Raw genomic sequence first — 25,029 nt, forward strand, 5'->3', positions numbered from 1 at the left:
GGGCTGTGAGCTGCTGTTGGCACCTCACCCCATCGGCTCAGTAAAGAGCCTCCTCTCGGGAGTAGCGCTAACGGAAAACAACGCTCAGGCTGGAGTAAAGCTCCAACTACTCCAGGTACTGAATGCAGGAGGAAGGTGAAGAACTCCTGAACGACAGCGAGAGGGTTCAGTGCAGGCCAGTTGTTTTCAACGCAGGGTGATCCAAGACTCTGGATTCTTCACTGCTCACGGACAGCAAATGGCGCTCAGCCCAGCCGTGATGAAACCGCCGGGGCACTGTTTTCGCAGCGGTGGGCCAGGCGCCGCTCTGCCCCCGCCGGGGACTGCGCTGTTTGGAACACGGGCCTGCCGCATGCGCTAGGTGGAGAGTGTTTACTGTGCCTCCCTGGCATCGCGGCAGTGCAGGGAGGAAATGTGGCCTTACGTGAACGACATCTGCATCGGAAATAGCGACGGCAGCGCTGCTGCTGGTACTAGATATGCCTTTGCCTGGTTGCGTTTTGGTAACGTATCTTAAGTTTTATGCTTACAGAAAGCTGTATCCGTAAAACAGCAGCACTTCCCCCCTTGTGTGAAAAGCAATTCTTAAATGGGGGGAGGAGTGTCTTAATTTAATGATACTGAAGTTGCTAAGATCTCTGTTTCACTTCCATATTAGGAGAAAAAAAAAATACACTACAGTTCTGCCAGGCAGTTAAAGTAAGTTGTGAACGATGCCCGTGGAGCCTCTCCCTCGCATCATTCACAGTCGTTTGGCACATTTAGAAGAGATGCAGTGATAGAAGCAACACAAGAATGCAGCGGAGGCACGGCCTGAATAAGCACATCCCTTTGGAAATCAGCTGAGGGCAATGAACTGGGATAATAGAAGCACACAGACTGAACTGGTTTCCCCAGCACCTAAGCTGGTGTATTACAAAGGGCGTCTCCTGGCCTAGGGCACGTAGAGCTCGTCCCGTACGCCAGAGCCCAGCGCGCTATTGTCGGGTCAGCTCTGCAAACACGGCACTGAGCAGTACAACCTTCTCCCACTCATCTCCGTAGCCCATTACCTCAGAAATCTCGTTAGTTACTCCTGACCTGCTCACATCAACCACTTTGCTCCTCATCCTCGTGTTTGAAGCGCTGACTTTATACACGCCAAGTGCCATCGGAAGGGATGGCACATAGGGAAGAGTATGGAAAGGTCTGAAGATCCATCACGTATTGTTTCTCAATATTCAAGTAAAATCTACTTTTAGAAAGGGGGCCAGGATGTTGTCAGGTAAGGGGCGTAACAGTCCTGTCTGCAAAGTGCAGGATCACTGAAGTTTTTTGGGTTGGTTTTTTTGTTTGTTTGTTTTTTTCCCGGTTGGACAGTAAACCATTTTAACAGTTTAATAAATATTTCTGAAAAACAGGTATTTCTACATGGCTCGTGATCTTTTTTTTTTGTGGAAAGTGAATACCACCTCTTCTTGGGGATACAGCATGTGGGTCTGTCTTCTTTCCCCTGAGAAAGGCCCATACAACCCTTCACGGAAATAAAGCCTCGAACCAGGCAAGGTTCAGAATAGGGCTGTTCAAAGGGTGACCAAAAAAATACAGTTTAAAATACATTAGCAGGTATTTAGGAATGGCTTACGATGACAAAGAGCCTTTTCTAGAGAGCACTGTCAGCTCCCCACCAGAAGACGTGTGTCCGTGTGTACACATCCTGGCTCTGCAAGCAGGAGATGCTTTGCCCTCCGTTTTCCCCAATTCAGCTACAGCCAGAGCGAGCCCAGTTTGCAGAACAGGATTTAAACCCTGTGCTGGCAGGACTCCACTGGCAGGGAGGAGGAGAGGACAGTGGGTGCAGCTGCAGCCACATCTAACCGTGACACCGTCCGTCAGCGACTGTCCTGCATTGACCAGGAACATCAGGCGTTTCCTGACCTGACTGCTCTGTAGGGCACATCCCCCCGGTAAAAGGGAATTGCATCCTCCCGTGATGTAAAAGATGCATTTCTCCTTACGTGCTTCTCTCTCACCTCACAGCACTAGTTACGGACATAGGGCTACTAAGGAGCTCGCCTTGTCCCAGTGTCTTCAAGAAGATTAAGTCACTCCCCATCGGCTTCTGTTTTTCAGAAGCTTAGTTTGTTGCTATTCCATTACTATTTCTTCAACAAGTGACTATTTCATGAAGAGCATCTGTCTCGCTAAATGAGTGCGCGCATCTGGCACATCATTAAACATGGAGCTCACTCGTGAACCCTAATCCTGGCAGCCAGATGGGTATCAAACGAGATGGATACTCAATTTCAGTGGGATGCCCGTACACGTGGTGCATTTCTTACAGCATTCACCAGTTCAAAAATAGGAATACGGAAGTTTATTTTCTCTGAAGAACAATTCAACATGGATCATAACTGCATTGGCAACCAAACTACAGAGAGCCTCCAGCAGGCACCAGGCAGTACCAGCACAGCTTGCTCTGGGAGCGCTGCTCACAGCCCCAAGCTGAAGGCAACATCCGCAACTGAAACGCTGGGGATGTACGAGGAGACAACCCACCCAAGGACAAGGCACTGTCACCTATCGATGCTTATCATCCTCTCTTTGTTTCTTGGCATCTCTCTCCCTGCTCCGGTCTCTATCCCTGTCCTTCCTGTCTCTGTCCTTCCTCTCCCTCCCTCTGCTCCTCTCCTCTTTGGAGTCCCTCTCCCTCTCATTTTCACCCCAAGTCCACGACCGCTCCCTTTCCGGCCACCGCTTGTCTCTGCTCCTTTCATGGTCTCGGTCCCTTGTTCTCCAGTCCCTTGTTCCCTCACGAGACCAGTTTCTTTTCTCTGCTGATCCTTCTCCATAGAAATCATTTTTCATGTTTGGCAAATTGATGGGCTTTCGGAAAGGTCTGTCCCGTCCTCCAAACCGTAGCTGCCCAGATTCTTTTTTGCCTCCAAAACCACCTCCAAGCCTCCGAGGAATCCATCCTTTGAGAGTTCTTTCCAGTTCAAAGTCTACAAAGATCTCATGTTGATCAATAACCAGCCTGTTGGCGTCTCTGTGGGCCTTCAAGAGAGCACGCTCCTCTTTGTATTCAATGAATGCATAACCCTTGGAAAATCCCGTGACCAGGTCTCGAACCAGACGGATCTTTCTGATGTCTCCGTACCGGGAAAAGACCTCCTTTAACTTCTCTTCTGTTGTCTGAAGATTGAGCCTCGCTACGAACAGGGTAAGGTGAGGATCGCCTGTAACTCCCTTGTTGGGTACATAGCGCGCCAACATAGCCCTCCATATGGCACGGTCGTGGGGCTCTTCGTCTGTGCCATCAATGCTCCCGGCTTTGAGGGGGTCATACTCCTTTGCTATGGGGGCCCAGTCACTCATTGTCTAGAGGGAAAAAAAAATGCATCACACAGACTCACAGGTGTTTTAGGAAGAAGAGCAGGGAGCGCAAGAGGCCCTTTCACCACTGCCATACAGTATTTTTCATCCAAAACCCCCCCAAAGTGGGACCAACTTACATAAACCAGCAATGTCGCTGTTGAGTTCACATCCCGGGGCAGAGCCGGGTCGGGGAGCCTGGATCCGCCGGCGGCTGACGGGAGCCCCGCGGCCCGGCCCTACCCCGTCCCCCTGCCTGAGGGTCCCCCCGGCCCCGTCCTTCCCCCGCGGGCCCTGCCCGGTCCCCCCGCCTGAGGGCCCCCTCCCGCCGCCTCTCCCCGCCTGAGGGCCGCGCCCGCCCGCCGCGCCGCTCACCTCAGCTCACGAAGGCGGCTCTTCCCGTCGGCAGCGGCCGATTCGCCAGGCCCCGGCGGGGCGGGGGGAGCCGCCTCCCGCCGGCGTTTGCTGTAATAACCGCTCTCCCCCGCGGCCCGTCAGGCGGAGCGCCGCCAACACCCCCACACACCCTCCCCGGAGCCGCCTGAGGCGCTTCGCCATGACGCCTGGCGAATGTGGCGTTGAGGAACAGCCGACGCGTTTCCCTCCCTCCCCGCCCGGCCCGGTTCGGTTCGGTGCCGGTGCCCAGCCCGGGGCAGAGCTCGGCACTCGGCTTGCGGCTCCGGCAGCCACCCCCGGCCCTTCCCCGCCGTGCCCCCGTGGTCCCCTTACCGGCGGCGGAGGACGGGCGGGTGGGTGGTGACTCCGTAGGGGAAGTGGCAGGGCGGGAAGCGCCGCCAGGCCGCGGCCTCCTCCATGGAAACCGCCGGGGGCGGGAGGGGTCGCTCCGCCCGCGGGCTCCGCCGGCAGCACCGCCCGGCCCGGCCTTCCCCGGGGAAGGGAGTCAGCGGCGGGCATGCAGCAGGGCCGGGGGGAGGAGGAGGACGAGGAGGAGGAGGAGGGGGATGGCGGCCCGGAGCGGGCTCTGGAGAAGAGCCCCTTCCAGCTGACGGCCGGGGATGTCTATGACATCTCCTCGGTGGTGGGCCGCGACCTGCTGCAGCTCAGCGGCGGGCAGCGGATGCCCGCCGCCCTGGCCCGGCTGCAGTTCAGGATCGTGAGGGTGCTGGAGATGCTGGAAGCGCTGGTGAGCGAGAGCAGCCTGGCCGAGGAGCAGCTGCGGATGGAGCGGGACAGCCTGCGGCGGGAGGTGGAGGAGCTGCGGGGAGAGGGGTCCCGAGGGGGCGCCCAGCAGGTGGGTGCCGGGGCCGCGGTGGGCGCCCGCCGCGCAGCACGGCTTGGCCGCGGGGCGGCACAGGGGCCAGAGGCCCCTTGCCCGAGGCGGGTCGCGGCCTGTCCGCTCGGCCACGTGCGGGTCGTGGAACCCACCCCAGCACCGGGTGGGTCGGAGGGTACTTTTGGCGCAGTCGCTGGTCTCTTTTGCCGCAGCAGAGCGAGGCTCAGAAAGTCCGGTTCTCGTCGCTGTAGAAGGCCTTGAAGCCGTTTGCAGAGCGGAGATCCTCAGGGTTGTTACAAGTGGTGCTGCGAATCCCCTCGCTCCTGTTTCACTGTGGGGACTAACCCCACTCTTAGCTCAGCAGCGGGCAGAGGGGTTCAGGCACACGGGCAGAGCCGCCCAGAGTACAAATACACCTCGTACACAGCCCTGGCCCCACAAAGACGACTTGCCATTTACGCAAGCGCTGAAGCTTTGTTACTCTGCACGAGGGAAACTGGCGCCTGTGACCGAAAAAGCCATCACCGCAAAGGTCTTAAATGAGGAAAGGAGAATTCAGTTCTCGCCTCTCTCTGCCACAGAGTTTTGGTGTGACGTTAGCCAGATTGCTCAGCCTCTCTCATCATGGGAAAAGCAAATAAAAGCAGCGTCTTGACAAGCTAGGTTGCAATCTCTTTGGGACAAAGACTTTGCTTTTCGCTGTGGTCAGAGCCTGGCACAGTTGGGCCCTGTACTTGGCTGGGAAATGCAGGCACCGAGGGAATACACAAGTATGAAAAACTATCATGATCTGCTTGGCAAAAATCAAGATTGCGATGAACTCGTACTAGTCCCAAGAATTGCTACATATTTATAAAATCCAGGGGTTTTACTCTATGACTGCCCTGGTTTTGGCAGGTTACAAGATCATGACCACCACCGTTTATTTTGCAGCTCAGCCTTGGACCAGACAAAATGGTCATAGACCTCACAGACCCAAATCGCCCCCGGTTCACATTGCAGGAGCTGCGAGATGTATTGCAAGAGCGTAACCAGCTGAAAGCTCAGCTTCTCGTGGTGCAAGAGGAGCTACACTGCTACAAGAGGTACATTGTGAAGTCAGCAAAGAACTACTAACAATTACTTCTTGTCTGGGGAGCTTCTCAGATCAGTGTTGCAGGTTTGAACAGCTAGATCAGGCTAGGCACTGCCCAGACATTTAAGAGACATCTCTTCTGCCAAAGCCTACAAATAAGCAAAGAAAAATGGGGGAACGATGAAGTTTCTATACAACATCATTTTAGAACTAAACTCCCTGTTACTCTGCGCAGCCTGTTCCCGTAATCGCATGGCTGTAAGCCTGCGTAGTTACTCCCACACCATGTACAAGCCAGGTGCCTGTGAATTCATCTGTGCAGTCACAGCAGGTGCACGCTACGGTTCTTGTCTAAAGCCACGCCATGTACCAAAGAGCACAGGGGTTTCCATCTCGGGTTTAGTCAAAGTTTCCTTCCTCTTCCAGCTTGCCATCAGGGACGCTGGCTTATCTACTGTTCCTTTGCTCCCACAGCAGGTATGGCATCGATCGAGAAAGCAGAATATTAAGCCCTTTCATCATCATTCAAGATAAGCTGTGGGGTTTTTTGTTTTAAGACTGCCAACAGAGGGTTAAGACACTTGAACTGTGCAAAACAACTGCTTTCAGAGAGGGATTTTGCTCTTTCTAGAAGGGACCATCACTGTGGCCAAAGGGTGGGATGCAGGAAGGGGCTTGCTTTTGGTGCTACAAATTCATCCACCTCCAAGGCTGCTCTCCCCCAGCTTCTGCCCCTCATCATCAGGCTGCATTACAAACTCCTCGGGGCGAGAATCTGCTTCTTAATCTGAATGCAAAATGCCTGAGCACGTTAGATTTCAGCTGAGATATCTCAGCAACAACCTCTTGGGCACAGCAAGTGAGCCCAACCTTTGCCTTGTCCATAACAGGCAGGTTAAGCCACAAAGTTAAAGTTAAATCCAAGAACTCAGTTGGCAAACTGCTCGGCAGCAGGTCCCCCAGCGCAGCAGGGCACCCCCTCCCCAGCTCCGGGGCCTGCCTTTGCTGGGCAGCCACTGGAACGGCTCCTCCCTTTGATTTCCCAGCCGTGTTACACAGCCTGGTACCGGCCCAGTTAAAAATAAACAGAGTGAATGTTTTGAGTGAATTATTTCAGTCACAGTGCTTTGCACCTAGAGAACGTGTCCAGGCTGCTTTTCAGTTCAGGTAATTCTGGGTGGTTATCTCCTTGTACGGCATTGCAGGGTTAAGCCAAAAACCATCTTCCCTTTATAGACAATAGAGAGGGGTTGTGCAGGGGAAAAGGACAAAAACAAATATGTATTCTAAAATGTCTTATGTGCATCAGAAATAAGCTCTGTATAGCATAAAGTCACTGACATCCTCCTAGAGAATGGCTTAAAAGGACTGGTGACGTTGGGGGTTTGCAGTTTTTGTCATGATTTCTGAGGAGCAGTTATCAGGCAGGTATTAGCAACCCGCAGTGTCACCAAACAGCTCATAGCTCTGTTTCTCCAAGAGGAGAATCTGCCTCAGAATTATCCCATGCCCGATGTCGCACCAATTTCCAGATCCTGTCCTGTATTTTCACTCCCAAGGTCCAGATGAGCGTTGCTTAGTTACTTTCAGCATTCAGCGACTGCAGGCACAAGCTTTGATCCACTCAGCTCTCCAGCTAAATGAGGTCAGCTCAGGACAGTTAAGTTGGCATGCTGTGACAACATAGCATCATACACCAACCGGTAAAATCTAACCCGATTCCGAGCATGGGAAACTTCCTTTGGTGACACCGAAGCTTTTGCCTAAAATAGGCGGTCACAACCTTATGGAGTGTAGCAGCATTGAAGCAGGATGACAAAACCTCCCGCTCAGGCAAAGCCTTTCTTTTCTCCTCTATCGGCTGGAAAGAGGAACAGCCCCCTGCCTTGCAGGGAAGCTGGGAATCTCCCATCTGTTCCCAGCCCCGTGGTGTGAGCCTTCGTGCCTGCGCCGAAGGTACCACAGAGCCACCCATGCAGAAACTCACCATTTGTGTCTGCACCCTCCTGTCATCTTTGGCCTTTCGTACAAATCCAGCATGTAATTATACTTCCCTTTCGCTCCTGTTCGGATTTGCCATTCTTCCTCTCTGGAGAAGTCACCTCGTTACCGTTTCAGTGTTCTCATTAAAGCACAGGCCAAGCAGGATTACACTGTGGTATTTAAGGAAAATAAGAGTAATTCCTTACAAGGAACAGGCCAGGCTGCCATCCCTGTCCTGGGAACACCCATTCACCCACATCCCAGGCTGCCCAGGGAAGGGTTTAACATATGCAATGCCACGCTATGCACAAATCCACAAAAAAAATAAACAAAGCCTCTTCTTTTGCCAGTGGGATCATCTCACAGAAAAAGGACCAAACCGGAGAACTGGAAAAAGAAGCCAGAGGCAGCAGCCCTGGCACCAGCAAGGACAGCGAAGAGAAGACAATCATCAAACGGCTGTGAGTTTGTCTGCATCTTTTTTTGGCAGAATATGGGAGAATACAGCACTCTATGCTCAGTGAATCCAGGGATGAATTCTGAACTTTAGCCTAGTTGGCTGGATATTGTTTTCTCCTCCTCTCCTCGTAAAATTAAAACCCGACAGATAAATCCTTTCCTGGGGAAAAAGCACTCCACAGGAAGGTAACCTCCACCCAAGCAAGCAGGGCGTCACTTTTTTCTAGGAGAAATAAGCATTTCAGAGCAAAAAAGCAATACTTGCCTCCCCTGCTAGCACAGTAAGGCTTTGTTGTGGGAACGTGCCAGCTGTCCCTGGAGGTTTGGTGACATTGTATGAAGCAGCTGTAAGCAGTACCCACAAGCTCAGGCTGCGTCCCTAAAGTTCCCCAAAATAGCAGAACACATTCACACAGCCAGCTCTCTGCATGTTCTTTCTCTTCCAGTTTACATTGTTTCCTTCTTGATTTTTTTTTGTTTTGTTTTTTTTTTAGGTTCTCTTTTAAACATGGAAAATGAGGATTCTTGAGCGCTTAACCCCTCCTGTTCAGAAACGGCACTGATGGGAGCCTCTAAGGCATTAGGGGAGTCAATGGTTGGAAGAAAAAACATCACTCCTACTGTAGAGAACAAGCAATCTCATAAAAATTGTGTTGTATAATATTCTTACAAAACAGATTTTTACTTTCCTATTTTTTAGAAACTGTTTAAGACAGACACTTTTTGTATTTCTTGGGTTCCTGGCAGACATTACCCACATGTAGAGAATAAATGTTTATACAAAGGTGGATTTTATTCTTATTAAGAGAGCCTGGGATGATCTGAACTACCACTTACTATCCTGCCCACCTATCAAAGTGCTCAGCCCAAATCATTTTCCAAGATGAAGATATTTTTAAGAGATACAAGCCCTTCACAAGTGCATTCATACAGAAGCGCTGGGAAGGAAGAACCCGCTCAGATGTGGTCCCTGCTGCTCTTCCACAGAAAGGAATTATCCTGCACTAACACAGAACTGCCTGAAGAAAACCCCAGCGTTGCTTTTTGTTCTGTGTCTTTGCAGGAGATGGGTGATACACAGGCAGCAGCAGGCAGGAGCCTGTCACACCCTGACCGACCGAAGGAAGAGGCAGTTGGGCTGCGACACAGAACCCCTGCACACACAGGGGCAGCGGTTTGGGGTGGAGATGAAAGACAGTGGAGAAAAACAGCAAGGGAAGAAAAGCTGCTGCATCATGCTCTGCCCACAAGAAGGGCTGATGTCTCTTCAGAGGTGCAGAGACGCTCAAACTGGGAGATGCACCAAACATTTCATTTCTGACAGCTAAAGGTCTCCTGTGGTAGACAGCTGCATTTTTCATAAGCTCTGTTCTCCCAGTCAACTGTCACACACTCTGATTAGCCCCAGTAATGAGATTTATCACTAGTGGAAGCATATAGGGCAAACAGAGGGGTAGAGAAGAAGCTCCAAAGTCACCAATTAGGTTCCAGGTTTAGAAGAGTAGAATTTCCAAAGCAGAAAAGTCTGAACAGACATAAAAGGAGCAGTGACAGCTATCAAACTGTGATCTTACTCTCTTCAGAAGTGAAGGCAGGCTCTGAAATCTTTTGATTCCCTCTCATACACTAGCAGCATGAAAAATATAGGACACTTCACACATCTGCTCAGATGCACAACGTGAGTGCGGCTTTGCAGAAGGCAGAACTGCAGCCTCCTTTCAGAACGAATCTGTTAGCAAGGCAACATCAAAGATGTCTGACCCAAGCCAGCTGGTTTAGCCAGGGCACAGAACCGCTAAAGCCATTTTGCCACCTTCAAAATATTAATAAGCCTTGGCCATGTCCCCACAATGCATTTTCTAGAGCGTGGCAGCAGGGAAGGAAGTTACTGCATTTCCTTAGCAGAGGCTTTGTGTTTAAGAGAAAAAAACCAACGCAAAACCAATCACACAGCAGCAACAGCCAGGATACACCTCTGAGCTGAAAAGAGATGTTTACGTGTGTGCTGAACTCCATCCTCTTCTGTCGTTTATCTAGGGATGTATTTTCTAATCTCCTTTAAAAGAAATGGAGGGGGAGGGGGAATTGTGCCCCAAGACACATTAATCACTCCACTAAGTCTTAATGATACAACTTCAGGTAATAAACCACCCAGATTAGACAGAGCTGTGCAAAGGTATCAGCCTGCCACGGAGGCGCTGAAGACTGTAACATAGCCCTAGGCTGCTCTTTGCAGGTCGTGGAAGGAGACAGTAACGAAAGCTGCAGTTCTTCTTTTCAGCTTACCATTTGAGATGTTCTTTATCAAAAAAATACGGTAGGAGTTCAGCAGTTAAAGCAGACAGTTAAAGCACCCTTTAGGAGCTAGGCTTTTTCTGGAACCATCCCAGTTGCCTCCACTCTGGTGCAGAGTGAGCTGCACAGCTTCTCTCTCCAAAGGGGAGCAAATTCCTTGGCTATGTCTGCACCAGAAGAGGCCACAGTCCTGCTAGAGCCACCTGCTGCCTCTAGCAAAGCCACACGAGCCCAACAGCAGCAATTTAGCTCCCAAGCCAAGGGGATCTTTCCCTGCTAAGTGCTCTAGGCCTTGTCAGAAGATGCAACCTTCCTGTAAGACAGAGATAAAAATCCAAATGGCATGTTTCCATGGAAAGTATTTTGATACAGATAGGATAGATAAATCTGTTCCTAGAAAAGTAAAGGATACATATTCAGTGCAACATCAGCTTTATTACCATCTTCCGATGCAGTGCTACTCGATACCAGTTAAGCGTTTCAGAGAAGACAATTTTCCTTTTATGTAAAACAGGGAAGAAGCCTTCCCCCTTTCTTGCTTACAGAAGTGATGCTGAAGAACAGAGGTTTTAAGCCATTTGACCTGATAGAGAACAAGCAAACATTTAAATAAAAAAAAACCAAAAGAAGCATTTTATTCCAATTTTGACTTAAGGGAAATGCTCCAGTAAAACAGGATACTGTACACTGCTGTAGTCTCTGTTACTGAGACCAGAGGAAAACCAGTCAGCCGAAGGTCTTACCTGTAACTCAGTACATGTAAGGTAACAGGTCTCCAGTTAATTCTTCAGAAATGGTAAAAACACACAGGCTGTCTCTGACAAGCTTGCCTTGTGTTAAGTGGTAAATAATACAAAGCATTTAATGGCTAATGATTTTCACAGCTTTCTTTCAAAATGCTAATGATCTGCAATGGAGACAGGTACTATAGCAGCCACTTCATCAATAATAAATATATTCTTTATTTTACAGAGACATTGTCTTCAAGTTTTTAATTTAAAAAATACATCACTAAGCCACCTCTCTTGCTGCTGGAGCGTACAACCAGGATGTTGTTGCTATCTATCTGACCTATCACATAGGCAAGCATATAAGATTGTCCTAGAGGGCATCAGCTGGAACAGCAGCAGCCTTCAAGACATGAGGAACAGAAGACATTAACAGAGCCACAGATCCCTTGCTGAAATCATCCAGCAGCAAGTGTGGCTGATGGCTCACAGCCATTTTCATCTACACACGTGCCAAGCCTGCCTTGGCAAAAATTCCAACTGGTAAGAATTCATCTTTAACATAAAGGACCTGCATTGTATTGCCCGCCTATATCACAGGTTGGGTTCTCCAACAGTAACGTAACACACAGCCGCAAGGTGCTAAGCGCTCGACTCCCAGTTAGGACAGTGGGACCAGACCGTGCTGGACAGACCTACAGGACCAGGCAATAAGGAATCTACTTTCTTCATTGCATGAACTCCATCGCTACCATCTGAAGCTGCATATGAAGATGACTCCCGGTTTTGGAACCGCTATGCTCTACTTCAAGCATTCACAGTAAATAAATAGCTTCTGATGTGGCTAATTAGCATAGGAAGGTAATTAAAAAAATTTTTGGAGAGGTGTTTTTTTTTTTTTTTTTTTACTTTAAAACCCTCTGGGAGACACCTCCAAGAATCAGCCATCAGCTATAAAAAGGTACCTTCTGAAGTCTTAGAAAATAAGTAATGTCAACCATTGACTCTCACTGTGAAGTTCTATCTTCACATTTCTACTCAATACCAACCCCGCCTATCAAAATCCATCCTCATTTGACTTGGAGTCATTTCTCTGAAGACAGCAGCCAATTTGGCCAGCCATTTCCCCCAGCGCCAGCACATTTAAAGTTCATTGCCAACATGAGATACGACACTGGAAAACTGGATCCCTACCACAAATTACTTGAGAACGATAGTAGCATCCATCTCAGAGAAGCCTGTCAGCTCTGGGTTGTAAAGAGCAGCCTGACAAGCAGTCAAGCCATTGGATGGACGAGTCGAGTACAGAACTACATCTGCTGCCAAGTTCATCACCCCACCAAGCGGAGCGTGACATTTCATCGCAGAAGCGGGAGCACAGCCCGCGTGGTTAAGTTTCTGTGCAAGTCTTCGACTGCGTGCTCAGGTGGCACTGGCCACTGTGCAGAAGTATTCAAATTTTAGGGGAGGGTTTCCTTTTATGATATAAAAGTTTTGGCAATCTAAGATCAATTATTTGAGCCTGCCTGGAAAACTGCAACAGGTATTTAAATACTGCAAAGCAACAAGGTAGTTTTTAAAGAGCTCAGAACACCATAAGCAGCCCACTAAGAAAGCCAAGGGAAGTGAGGACAGGGGAAAAAAAAAAATCCACTGATTCCTTGTAGAGCACTCAGTCCAAAAAAAACCCCAAAACCAACCCAAACAAAGAAGATGGATTAGTGTTTCAGCCACGGATGAGCTTCAATGGAAGCTTTGCTTCTGTCTCCATAGTCGTACAACAGTTCTTCACCTACTTTAATGTCTCTGGAAGCTATCAGTATGAGATGAGGCACACCATTGATGTCATGAAGCTTCGTCTGACAATTGCCACATTTGCTGTGATTAATCAGTCTTCCCAGACGATTGGTTTCTTTTGTAGCATCAACACTGAAAGAACAAGAACAGAATTTGGGATTGCTGCGTATTATGCAGTCGTGTTTGTGGACAAAAACCAAAGCACAGATCAGATAAAGAACGGCAAATCCACACAAGGCTTGAAAAATGCAGGAAAGCCAGAATATTACAGAACGTTCATATGATTAAACAGACAGCACGTAATGTGGCAATGTAGGCAAACTAAAACAATTCTGAGAGATTTTTAAGTTAGCACAAAACCCAGAAAACAGAAAACTTTGGACTATGTTTCTGAGCTGCCTGTTTCCAAGCAGCTCTCAACTGTTCATGAGAAGGACCCAGATGTAGACCACCACCAGAAAGGCCTGATACCCCAAATACACTCCCCTCAAGAAAGCTGTGTCCAAGCTAAGTAGTCTCTACAGAGCAACCCAGCAAGAGTCTCTACTCACACGTAAGGCTGAGAATGCCCAAATACTACATGCCCAACTTCCAGAGACCTGGATACTATGGCTCTGGTGCCCCTCACTGCACCAAGAACTGCTATGGCAGCTGTCATTACTGCATCTAGACTGCAAGTCAGAGACTTTGGGTACAGGGTGCTTCGAGGTAATTAATATACAGGTTAAGTGGCCCACACTCCAGTATACTGCAGTATCACCCAAGGAGGAAGGAGCATAGTCTGAGCAGTTGCTTTGAGAAAACAAGAGTTTGGAGCAAATGAAACAGCAGAGTGATAAAGTATGCACATGGGATGGGTGTCAGGTCCCAGAGAGAGGAGAAGACCCAGTCAAAGACAGTTGAAGGAAACATTTCTCTTCCAGAGAATTCATCCATACTGCTTTTCAAACAAAATCCTCCTAACTCAGGGAAAGTAGTGAATTTTACTAGAGAATAAATTTAGGCAGAAGTCCATGGCAGAGCCAGAAGTCTCAACCAAGAGATACAACTCCCCATATAGCTTGTGCTGTGCTTCAGAGAACAGGGCTTTGAGTCACCTACCGCTCCTTTTAGCCCAGAGGTACAGGAAGCTCTTGGACCATGAAACAGTGCTCCCAAAAGATTTACGAATTCATGCATCCCTTAAAAAAAATTTTGCATGGAAACAAGAAAAGACTCAGCAGCATTCAAAGCCTCCATCACTCAGCTATCACATTTAAGGGAAGAGAAGCTTACCAGTACGTTTTGCTGAGGTACTGAAAATAGTACATATAGCAGCCTGTGGATGGGTCTTGAGCATACACAGCTTCTCGCTTTTTCGCATCAGTGATCTCTATGAGATCCCCATGATATTCAACTACAAATTCTCCTCGATTAAAATGTTTAGTAGCGATTACTCCTCTCCCTTTGCCATCAATGTAATCAATCTGTTGAGTTGAAAAGAAAAATCAGCTGGGGAATTAGAAAGTATTTACATGACTGCAAATATGCTGTTTACTAGGAAATGAGTGATTTGTCATTAAAAAATGCTACAGCAGGGATGTGTATCACAGACAAAGCCGTAGAAGCACAATATGCAGCATTGTGGAAGAAATATAGGTTGAGTTTGGGACACACCCGTAGTTACCAGGTATTTTGATACAATGTCTTCTCATCAAAGAACTAAGAGTTACTTTAAATGAGCCATACGCAGAGAAGAGTTACCTATTTTTTTTTTCTTTTAAACTACCTATTAGCTGAGGCAGTAAGCTTTTCCATTTCAGGTACACCATGAGCACACGCAGGTTAAAAAGTTAAAGGAACAGAAAGATCAATCACATAAATAATTACATTTATCACCCACCAGTATACTTCACTATTCATGCCTCCCCCTGTAAACTGGACAAGTTCTCCTATCACTGTTGTGGGTGTGACAGCATTAACTGCAGGCTGCTGCTTTTCAAGAATCACAGCTCTCCTGCACTTCCAGGAGACACTTCTGCTTTAAATTCTAAACCAGGTGACCAGAGTAACCCAAGTGGTAGGCACCTGGTCGCAATAACTAGCATTTGCTAGCAGTGGGAGGAAAACCAGTACAACCCATTATCCCAAGAGCCATAATGAAGACCCACAGTGCCTGGCTGTAAACAGGCTAAGAGAATTTGTTACCATACAGTCACCTTTTAAACATACGACAATCAAGATGCTGTATCTAACCCCAGTTCTGGAAGCTAACCCAAGGAATGAGATACTAAAGGGAGCAAGTGCGTTTTCAGTAAAGACTATAAAGCCCCCCTCAATATTTGTGACTGAGGCTGCACATACCTACTCTTCAGAGCCAAACTGCCCATCCAAAAGGAAAGACAGTGTGCTCTAGTTTTGCTGCACTTTCATCCTACTATCGAGGAACTGCAGCAGTCCCGAGACCAAGTTCTGCTGCTTTCTGCATAGAGAGGTTAACAGCAAGATACTGTACAAACAGTACATGGCTGCTCAGGTTGGCATTGCAGTTACCTTCATTCCTTCTTCTTTCCCACTTGTAATTAGCTCATCTATTTTCCTCCTCTCCTCAGTCTGCAGAAGACACAAGAAGAAACAAAACCACAGTATTGTTGATAGCTTTTCTTTTGTAGCTTATTCTATAGCTGAAAGGAAATTATTAGCCAGTGACACCCATTTTTCCAAACCATCCCAAGTTTCTAGCAAAACTGAATGGTAAAGAGACAGATCTCTGCCCCTCAAAATACAAAACCAGCTAAATTCTGTCCTAGAAGAACTGGATCAGCATTTCCAAGTTTTAAGCAGTACTTCCAGTGCACAATGCTGTTTGTGTTTGGCCAGTGGAAACCATTTACAGATCATTACGCACTTCCTCAGACATTCAGTTAACCAGCAGCATTACAAGTGATGTTATTTTAACAAGAAGCACTACCTCCAATTCAGATTTGCTCTTCCTGGAACTTCTTCTGACTGGGTAATAATCTGTCACCTTCCGATTTGGTGTTCTTCCTTGTGTTCTAAGGGATAAGAAAAATAGAGAACACACACGTTTCAGACTATTTGTGAAGTTACACCTCTAGGACAGAGGGATCTGTAAGAACTTTTTATTTTCAGCCTGATACGTTGATGAGAGGTGGTCGATATGAATCTGTGTTTCTTATCAATACTCTTCACTTCAAGCCAAAAGCCACATTCCCTTTTCTTCCCCACACTATTTCCATTACTCGGGTACTAATTCTTTAACGACAAGAATGACATGCCATTGGAAACAAACTGAAGGTCACATTACAAGTCTGAAGCCCCCTGTGTGCCTTGCCAGAAGGCACTCTAAAATTTAGGTCATGAAAACTGCTTGGCAAGGAATTAATCAATGTTAGGTCACATTCCTCCGATGCCATGAGAAAGAGTATCAGCTCAGTCAGGAAGCCTCCAATTGTTCGTTTCTGACAACACACATTCCCATTTGTCCACAGAAAAGTAGGTCTTAATGGCTCATTAATTTCTTTTTCCAGAGGTGACCAGCGAGCATTTCACTTGAGATAAAATACACCAGCCTTGCTTTCAAGAAAAACAAAAAGTCCTCTGCCAGGTAGATAAATACTTCAGGTGCTATTTAGTATTTTTCAAATACTCCTGAGAAAACAAAGAAGTCTCACTTAAGATTTGTTCCCCCCAACATAATCATTTCCTTTAAAAAAGGCAATAAAACAAGAGTAACACCAATTACAGGTCTGACTACAGCTCCTGAAGGACAAATGCCGATCAAAGCCTCCTGGTGCAAAATGACGCGCAGAAGAAAAGCTTTTACAATTCTAGAAGTCACTTACTTTCTCCTTGGTCCACGTTTTGCTTTAACCATCTTTTTCTGAGCCGGCTTTGCATTGGCCTCCTCGGCACAGTCTGAAGGCTGGGGCGTCTTTTGAGTTTCTACAGTTTCTTGGTTTTGATCAGAGGAGGGCACTGAAGTATTGCACCCGCTTGCTTTATCTTTCTGGTCTTCTGGTTTCATAGCACCTTCAATTCTATTGCCACCATTCTTTTTTTCTGGTGACAGGAAAATAAAGTCAGGCCTGAACTTAGGATCAACTATACCAGAGTGCTTTAAATGAATTCCAATGGCTTCTAGTCCAAGTTTCTAGTTCTGTCAAACAGGAAAAGAGGAAGGGAATGATACAAACTCCTCCTGCTAGAATCCAGATAGGCTGTTACTCAACTTTTGACTAGTCATTGCTACAGTACACATCGTACAGAGGGAGGGGTGAGCAGAGAAAGGGTAAAATAGAGCCCAAGTACTTTGTCACGTTAGGTCTGGACTCAGAGTTCTCCAACTGAACATGCAGCACCTTCAGTGCCGTGTTTGAAACAACCGCACAGATTGCATCTGGCTCACAAAGTTATCAAGTTGCCATAAGCCAACCAACATCCCACCCTGCAGAGGGCAGGGAAGCCTCTCTGGATCCTGCCCTGCTGTGATCAGTAGCTGCAGGTGCTGGTACCAAGTGGCCAAGACCACTCAGACAAAGCCCACAGGAGCTAAAGGGCTGGCACTTAAGAAGTATACCCCCCCCCACAACCAACACTTTCTTGGTTGCATGCATCCTACCTTGATATGGCCACATCCTCCTTCTCAGTCAACTGATTTAGAGGTAGGTGAGTGTGGCTTAAAGCTGAATAAAGTTTTTATTTACAGCAAATCACCAGGTTTAACAGTCCCATCTGCTGAAATAGATGCTTCAGTCTCACTGGCGAAATGAAGCACAGCTGCAAGGCCACACCAGTGGGACAAGCTAAAGCCATCCTCATGTTCTTGTCAGAACTGGGGAGCTAAATTACAAGCCAAAGTTTCCAGAAAATCTGACACTCCCTGTGTTGAGTGGGACTTAAAATACCTGCTTGCTAAAAGCATTTGCATTAAAATGTTTTGACAAATTACCAATGTTATTAAATGCACCTTTAAACACAAGCCAGCCTTTTTTCTCCCCCTCTGTAAACTTACAGAACATCCCCATTTCTAGTCACTGCAACAAAGCATCTATGAAGCCTGGCGCTCAGCATCCACCATCTGCGCTCCTCCTCCTCACTGCCTTTATGTCATCCTGAAAATTTAAGAATCCTTTCTTCTTCTACCAGTACCTCTACCTTGTACCTGATTGGACTTTGAATCGCCTTTATACAAATTAGTAGTCTGCTTACAGAACAAACCAGTTTTAGGTAATAAAACAGACCCTCAGAAAATTAGAGAAACTGCCAAACACTGACCTGAAGAATCAGAGTAGTTACAGAATTGCAGGGAGATCAGGGCATACTGACAATGCAAGCACTAGCTTTTTATATCCAGAGAGACAATACAAACATAGCCAGACAAAAAAACTGAGGAAAGATTGCCTGGTAAACCTACGACCTAAGGTTTGAAAAGGATAAGGACACCCTCATCTTTATAGAGTCACAGTTTGCAGATAGAGTTGTAGGACTGGGAAAGCAACCGGGCCAGGGGAGCTGCCTGGCCTTGTGGACTGTGTATGACAGTTTTCAAACTGGGGGTGGGCAGACCACATTGAAGGAGGCAAACAATCCAAACAGCAGTCTTACCATCTCCTTTCCTGTAGGTTTCGTTTAGTGTTTTGCCCTGACATTTCACCTCGTGATACATGACAGAGTTTTCTTCTTGAAGTGGGGGGCGAGCACCAGGAGTTTTGTTAGGATTCAGGTAGCTGTAGATTTTGGATTGACCAATAAACACATTCTCCTAAAACAGACCCACACAAAAATCAGTACATCATAGAGATGCCAAGAACCTCAAGATAGTATCCACAGCACACTGCAGAGAGTAGAGCCGACAGCTGACTGTGCTAATGCAAATTATGCTGTAATGCATCATCCTTGCTGCTGTTGCTATTTCTACTAAGTGAAAACATAACTGTGGCAAGCACTCAGAGATCTTTGCTAACACAAACTCTCAGTCCAAGAGGGCTTTCATGTGAAATGTGACAGGATGGGGTGGTCATAACTAACTCCAGCTTCCACGTTGTGCTTCACAGTATGAACTCTGGTGCTAAAAAAAACCCATCCCTGAGCTCCTCAGAAGGAAAGTGGCCTCAAGGAGTGCAAGCCAAAAAGCATACAAATAACCCAGCAAAAATTGCCCAAGCCTAGAACATACCTCTCATAGCCAGAGAGGTATGATCTTACCCAAAGCCTCTCATGAGGCATCAAATGTTATTGCAGTTACTTCTATGCTCTACTGAGCAACAGAAGACAAGAATCAGGGGTTTTACAGAGTCTACCTTGAGTGACACCTCTCAGTGAAGTCTGGGAGACAAACAATGCTACCTTTTTATCCATTATATTTCACAAAATAAAGCGTAAAGTTAATCATAGCAAAAGACAATAGAAATAGAAAAGAGTCTACGCAAAGCGCTTGTGCCCAGCCAGCAAAATGGTAAAACCCTCTGGCCTGGTCAAACACCAGGGACCAGGGTGCATCCACTGGCTCGGGCTCCAAGAACACCAATGGTGAGCAGTATCAAATTTAGCAGTTTAGTGGAGTCGTGTCACCTTTGCTTTTACAGTCTCCTGCCACCTCGCCAAGTTTGACTGTGCAGTGTATGTAGGGCAGACAGATTGCAACCGTGAAATCTCAGTCTTTCGACAAGCAGATGCAACTTGGCCAGAATGGGTTTTTCTTGGCTATAATTTGACTAAACTAAAAGCAATTTTCAGACATTGCAAGCCAGTTAAAACAAGAAAAACATGCTTTTTTTAAGAAAAGCACACAAAGGTTCCCATTAGTTAAAGAAAAAGCTCAAATATGTTTGACTAAACAGATACTCCAGTATATATAGTCACACAAACACCAAAAAAAGTAAACAAAGCACACAACAGAATACATAGGATGATTTTAATAATTAATATAATCATGAGTAACAAACTTAACGCGTACATAATTCACACACAAAATAAGGCCAGTTAGTGTCTCAAATTTTAGTCCACAAACAAACTTCACTGAAGATTAAGATTATAGCAGAACAGCCTGAGAAAAAGCAAGTCAGTTAGACGTTCTCTGACCCCCAGTATTTCCAAAAGGCCTATGAAAGACAAGACTTGCTTATTAAAAAAATGGGGCTTTTAATGATGAAATACTATGAAAACACTCCATTTTAGCAACTGCAAGCAGCGAACCCTGCACCACACAGTGCTCAAGATTTAGTGAAGAGTTTAAATATGGGCATTTCCGCAGAAAGCCAGCAGCAGGGAACTGCAGCAGTCCACCTGCCAGCAAAGCGGCCTGGCTCTGAATACACCATTAACAGGAAACGAGCAACTATTTTTCCAGCGTTGCTTCCCCCCCACATTCCCAGCTCCCCGCCTGCTGCGCTCTTGGCGCTACCGAGACGCGGCTGCCACGTCTTTGTCTGTGCCAGGCTTGAGACCCTGGCGAGCAGGGAGTTTTCTCAGCACGGCAGAGCACATGAATGGCCGCTGAGGAGCTCCAGGATTTGATGCAATGGCCACTATTATTTCCATGGGGGGGTTAAATGCAAAGTGACGATCCATCTCCGGCCAACTGCCTCTGACAGAACTACGGGACAGGGCAGATAGCACGGAGGGATTGCCGAGCCTGGGGCCTGGCTGCTCGCTGACAGCCCCGGCAGCGCCCCGCGCTTGCGGAGCGGTTGCGGCAGGGCACGGGGAAACACGGAAAGAGTCCGATTCCACTTAAAGTTAACCGATTTCTGAATGATCCGAGGAGCCCCAGAAGCCGGGCGCCCGGGGCCACGCGGCTCCCCGGGGCAGCCCGCACGCCGCTCACTCGCACCGCGGGGGGAAGCTCCCCAGAAGCCGCCCACCCCGCTCCGCCCGCCCAGGCCCGGCCCGGGCAGTGCTTACCCCTCCGGCCCGGGGGCGGCCGGGGCCCTTCCTCTCAGCACTCTCGGGGCTCGCCTCCTTCGCGCCGCCCGCCCTGGCCTTGGGCATGTTCTTCCCTAGGAGCAAGGGGGGAAGGTCGGCGCCTGAGCCATGTCCGGCGCGGCCGCCCGCGGTCATCGCCCAGCCGCTCCGGCCTGCGCCATGTTTAAAGGGCTGGATGCGGCAGGGCGAGCCGCGGCGGCCCAGCCCCTTCCCGGCGAGCTGCGCACACCGCGCGGGGGAGGAGTCCCGCCAGCCCCGGCACCCCGCACCTCCCGGGAGGAGCCTCCGCGCCGCGGGGATGCCCCGCGCCCGCCCGGCGAGACAGCCCCGCCTCGCTCCCCGACCCCAGCCCCGCCGCGCCCCGGCTCCGCTCCTCCTCCCCGCCGCCCCCGCGCACCTTTAGCCATGACCGCGGCGGCGCGGCCCGGCGCCCAGGAGCCCCCCGCGGCCCGGCTGCCCCGCCAGTCCCCGAGGAGCTCCCCCGCTGAAAGCAACCGCTCCGCAGGGATACGCCGAGCTCCCCTCCGCAACCCCATTGGCTTAACCGCGTGCCGATAATCGCTTCCGCGCCTCTGATTGGCGCGCAGAGTTGCACCCCGCCTTTTCCCTGTCACACGGAGGTGGTCGCGGCTCCCGGGAACAGGGTTTAAACGTGCGTTCCCTAGGCGCTGATTGGTCCGTACGAAGGGCAACGGGCGCTCTGATTGGCGGCCCGCGAAGGGACGCCCTACCGCGGCAGGGCCGCGCCACGTGGGTAGGACGCCCCGCTGGGAGCGGGGCTCCCCCCGTCCGTTGTCCGGTCCGGCGGGCATCGGTCCCGTCAGCACCTCCTCCCTCCTGCTCCTCTTCGCAGAGCACACGGGTCTGTGCTCCTGCCTCCCCCGCCACCTCACGGCGGGGACCCCGCGATGACCCGGTGGGATTTGCAAAGCTCTGCTCTGCGAAATGATGACACTGCTTTCCGCGATGCCTAGCTTCAATCTGCGCGGTTGAAACGAAAAGTCCGTTAATTCCATCCTCCTCAAAGCCAGGAGAACATAATACTTGATGAATGTGCTTGAGCATCAAAACTCTCCGCCGTCCCACAAGTGGGGTCACCTCCTCGTGTAATCCCCCATTCTGCAACAAGAGTGGCTAAAACATGGTCAAAACACCGACCAGCCCCAGCAAAGCTGGAACGGCATCGATGCCCTGGTCAGAAGCTCAGGACAGGCCTAGTAGGCACAGTTCAGAACCAGGGAAGCAGGACTGCAAAGAGCAAGGCAGCGATGAGGGCGCGCGGGCCGAGGGATACTGCGTGTGTCTTCGTGGATATCATCATGGCAGTCAGGAAATGACCACACAGGGCCTCTTTGGTGCCCCACGTTAAGCAGAACAATTCTATTGAGCCACAACACATGATTAGGCTGAATTCTTATCTGCGTTAGCCCTTCTAAGACTTATCCAACAACAGCTACCCGTGTGCGCTCAGGATACGGACCCGTCGTACGTGAGCCGACCCAGAGCGCTGTTGTCCCAGGGGATGGCTTCCCACCGAAGGCTTATCTGCAGCCACAGGCCGCTGCTTGTCTCTCGGGCAGTCCTACAGCCGACTAATCAGCCCATTCAGGATGGTGATACAATAGAAAACCATCTCTTTCCTTAAAAAGAACGACAGAAAAAAAACCAAACCACTGTCAGCTTCAGGAAGAACCGCCCGGCAGGGACGGCCCCATCCTCCCCGGGCTGTCCCTCGGGGAGCGGACAAGACACGGAGGAGGCGGGACTGCAGAGGAGACACCAGAAGGCAGCACGGTGTTTCTGCCCCCTCCTCGTTTGGTGATGGCTGTCTGCACGACAGGTGCTTTGAGAAGAGGCAGAAGAACCCCAGCTCGGCACTGTCCCCAGGATTTCTCATGTCTGTGTCTTCACTAACAAAGCACATTTCACAGAAAGGCGACCAAAAGCCGCCAGGTGTTGTCCCATAAACTCCGTGACATCAGCTGGGCATCACGCTGATGAACTCCTCTGTCAAGGCAGGCACCCCAAGCTCTCCAGAAGAGCACCGGAGCCCTTGGCAGCCCCTGGTCCGATTTTTTCCCCCCAATTCACACCGTTCTTTTCACACAGCTAGGATGCAACCGGAACAAAATTCTTCATAAATTACTAATGATGATGTCCTTCTTGCAGTAATTGAAGAACACTGTTCCTAAACTCCTGGGAAAGCTCTGGAAACTCCTTTACTGTGGTTTTGCTCAGCTTTTGGGAGTTGGGTATTTTTAATATTCATTTTATAGATGCGTATGAAAACAAAGCCTTGCGGCGGTGCGGGCCGCCGCTAGAGGGCAAGGCAGGGTAAGGCATTCCCCAGAGCGACAAAGAAAACAACGTCATCTCGGAGCGGACCAGCATGGGGGGGTCACACCATGAACCAACAAAATCCGCTGGCTCGCTTCAGGGAGTTCTGCCCAAAAAGCCAGTGCCGAGGGGAAGTTAAAAGTGTTATCGCTGATAAGGCTACAGCGTCTGCCTGCAGCCGCCCGTCACCGTGACTCAGGGTGCGCAGCACATGGGAAAGCGCTGGCCGACTCCAGAGGGAGCAGCGCGACTCCCACTAGCACCGGTTTTAAAACCCAGTGACCTAAATATTATCTCCCGTAGTACGATCGGGGCCGCTCCTGAGCGCGCCACGCTTTAATGCGGAACTGTGAAATTGTTTTGGGAGGGAAGGGATGAAAAATTAATGAGCGAGGTGCTGGATTCGCTCAGAAAGGAAAGAAAATCTTCAGAGTCAGTATCTTCAAGTCTAATTTAACACTTCACCCAGTTTAGAAAAATCTTATTTTTTCAGGACTGGTTACCTCTGAATTCAATTTCTTTCAAATACACCAACAAGATGTTTGTTAAATATTTCCACCTGAGACTTGCTGTAGTTCTCACACAGCACCTGTCACATTTGCAATGAAATAAATATCACAACTTTTACACAAATGATTCACAAGGTGAAATCCTGACAATTTGCGTTTCAGGCACTGTACCTCTCCATTAGCAAGCCTGTAAAACCAGCGCCCTAAGGGTAAGTGTTGTGTTACATTAAGCAACGTTCTTTTATAAAGCCATCTAGTGAAACGCCAGTAGGTGCTAACTACATTTCACAGATTATAAAATAGAATTACATTCAGAACAGTATCTACCAATGATTAAAAAAAGACCAAAAAGTGCATTCAGGGAGATCCTCAAGCTACATGCGGAATCCTAGGGAAACAGCATCAGCAGATAATTCTGCCTGTGCTAATTTCATGCCGGTAGGAAGCACACTGTCACCAGCGGGATTACTCACCTCTCCCTGTCGAGGATGATCATAAATTCTCCTCGCAGGCCTGGCGGGTAACTATCTTTTCAACTCCAGACATAAAAACGTTATTCTCTTGTCATGATTGTAGGGAGCTGCTTAGATGCAGTGCACGTGAACTGTACTTCATTGTGCCTTTATTGAGGCACGTAGGTGGCAATAATCGAGGTATTGGCTGCAGTTTAAACTGTTCTCATCTCTGGCCAGACTTCTGTAGTCTTTTTCTCCATTTAGTGTCTGAAGCATCACTGATTAATCTGAATTACTTAAGTCAGTTTAATTAACATTGCTTTGTCTTTAAATAGCTTAGCCTAAATCTGTCTAATCCTTTATTCGTTATTTTAATCCTTGTTGTCTAACGATAAAGTAAGTAAATTTGTATAGAATTGAATAAGCAGTACTGAACATTTTTTCATGGCTGCCCACACTTCATTTGTCTGCTTCAATTTTATGCCGAAGTTCTTAAAAATTGTTGTATTCTTACACAACTGGGAAAACATTTTAATGGAATACTATCTCTTAGCGAAGTCTTGTCAGTCTGAGGGCCCTAAGAGCTAACAAGATCTCTCCAAATGTAAAACTAGCGTAAGTAGTCACCAGGTTTTCAAGTATAGTTAGCTCTTTGCAGCAGAAAATTTCACATTTGCAGCTTGTGGAATATTTGCAAGGGAAAACTCAGGTGCCAGTACATCCCCATGGGTATGCCATTCCCGGCTGGTCAGCAGGGACAGCCCTCTACACAGCGCGGCTGTCACCCCTCATTCTAGGGGAGTCCAGGAAACTCCCGTGAGGGAAACACCGAAGAGTCGTGGCTCTATGGGGGTAGAGGGGGGGCTGTAGGTACCCC

The 25,029-nt window shown here is 48.6% G+C and overlaps 3 protein-coding genes across 4 annotated transcripts; 1 reads left to right on the forward strand and 2 right to left on the reverse strand.

Moving 5' to 3' along the window:
• Positions 1-2,341: 2,341 nt before the first annotated feature.
• Positions 2,342-3,424, reverse strand: SNRNP35 (small nuclear ribonucleoprotein U11/U12 subunit 35). The gene has a single exon (XM_009951110.2). The coding sequence runs from the start codon at positions 3,355-3,357 to the stop codon at positions 2,560-2,562; it is 798 nt and encodes a 265-aa protein (XP_009949412.1). The 5' UTR covers positions 3,358-3,424; the 3' UTR covers positions 2,342-2,559.
• An 843-nt stretch (positions 3,425-4,267) lies between these two features.
• RILPL2 (Rab interacting lysosomal protein like 2) lies at positions 4,268-8,752 on the forward strand. Its single transcript, XM_086473981.1, has 4 exons — positions 4,268-4,606; positions 5,522-5,673; positions 7,997-8,107; positions 8,600-8,752. The coding sequence occupies exons 1-4, from the start codon at positions 4,268-4,270 to the stop codon at positions 8,622-8,624; spliced, it is 627 nt and encodes a 208-aa protein (XP_086330107.1). The 3' UTR covers positions 8,625-8,752.
• Positions 8,753-12,024: 3,272 nt separating this feature from the next.
• KMT5A (lysine methyltransferase 5A) lies at positions 12,025-21,387 on the reverse strand. 2 transcript variants are annotated; one of them, XM_086473979.1, is made up of 8 exons: positions 21,249-21,387; positions 20,831-20,925; positions 18,533-18,689; positions 16,771-16,987; positions 15,876-15,960; positions 15,458-15,517; positions 14,201-14,391; positions 12,025-13,057 (listed from the first exon to the last, which is right to left on the reverse strand). In XM_086473979.1, the coding sequence occupies exons 1-8, from the start codon at positions 21,385-21,387 to the stop codon at positions 12,847-12,849; spliced, it is 1,155 nt and encodes a 384-aa protein (XP_086330105.1). In that variant the 3' UTR covers positions 12,025-12,846. The 2 variants fall into 2 exon arrangements, with proteins under 2 accessions (XP_086330105.1, XP_086330106.1); XM_086473980.1 differs by lacking the exon at positions 21,249-21,387 and having other exon boundaries at positions 20,831-20,986.
• Positions 21,388-25,029: the final 3,642 nt, after the last annotated feature.

The sequence above is a fragment of the Leptosomus discolor genome, chromosome 16, assembly GCF_034619465.1.
Source record: "Leptosomus discolor isolate bLepDis1 chromosome 16, bLepDis1.hap2, whole genome shotgun sequence".
Classification (NCBI taxonomy): Eukaryota; Metazoa; Chordata; class Aves; order Leptosomiformes; family Leptosomidae; genus Leptosomus; species Leptosomus discolor.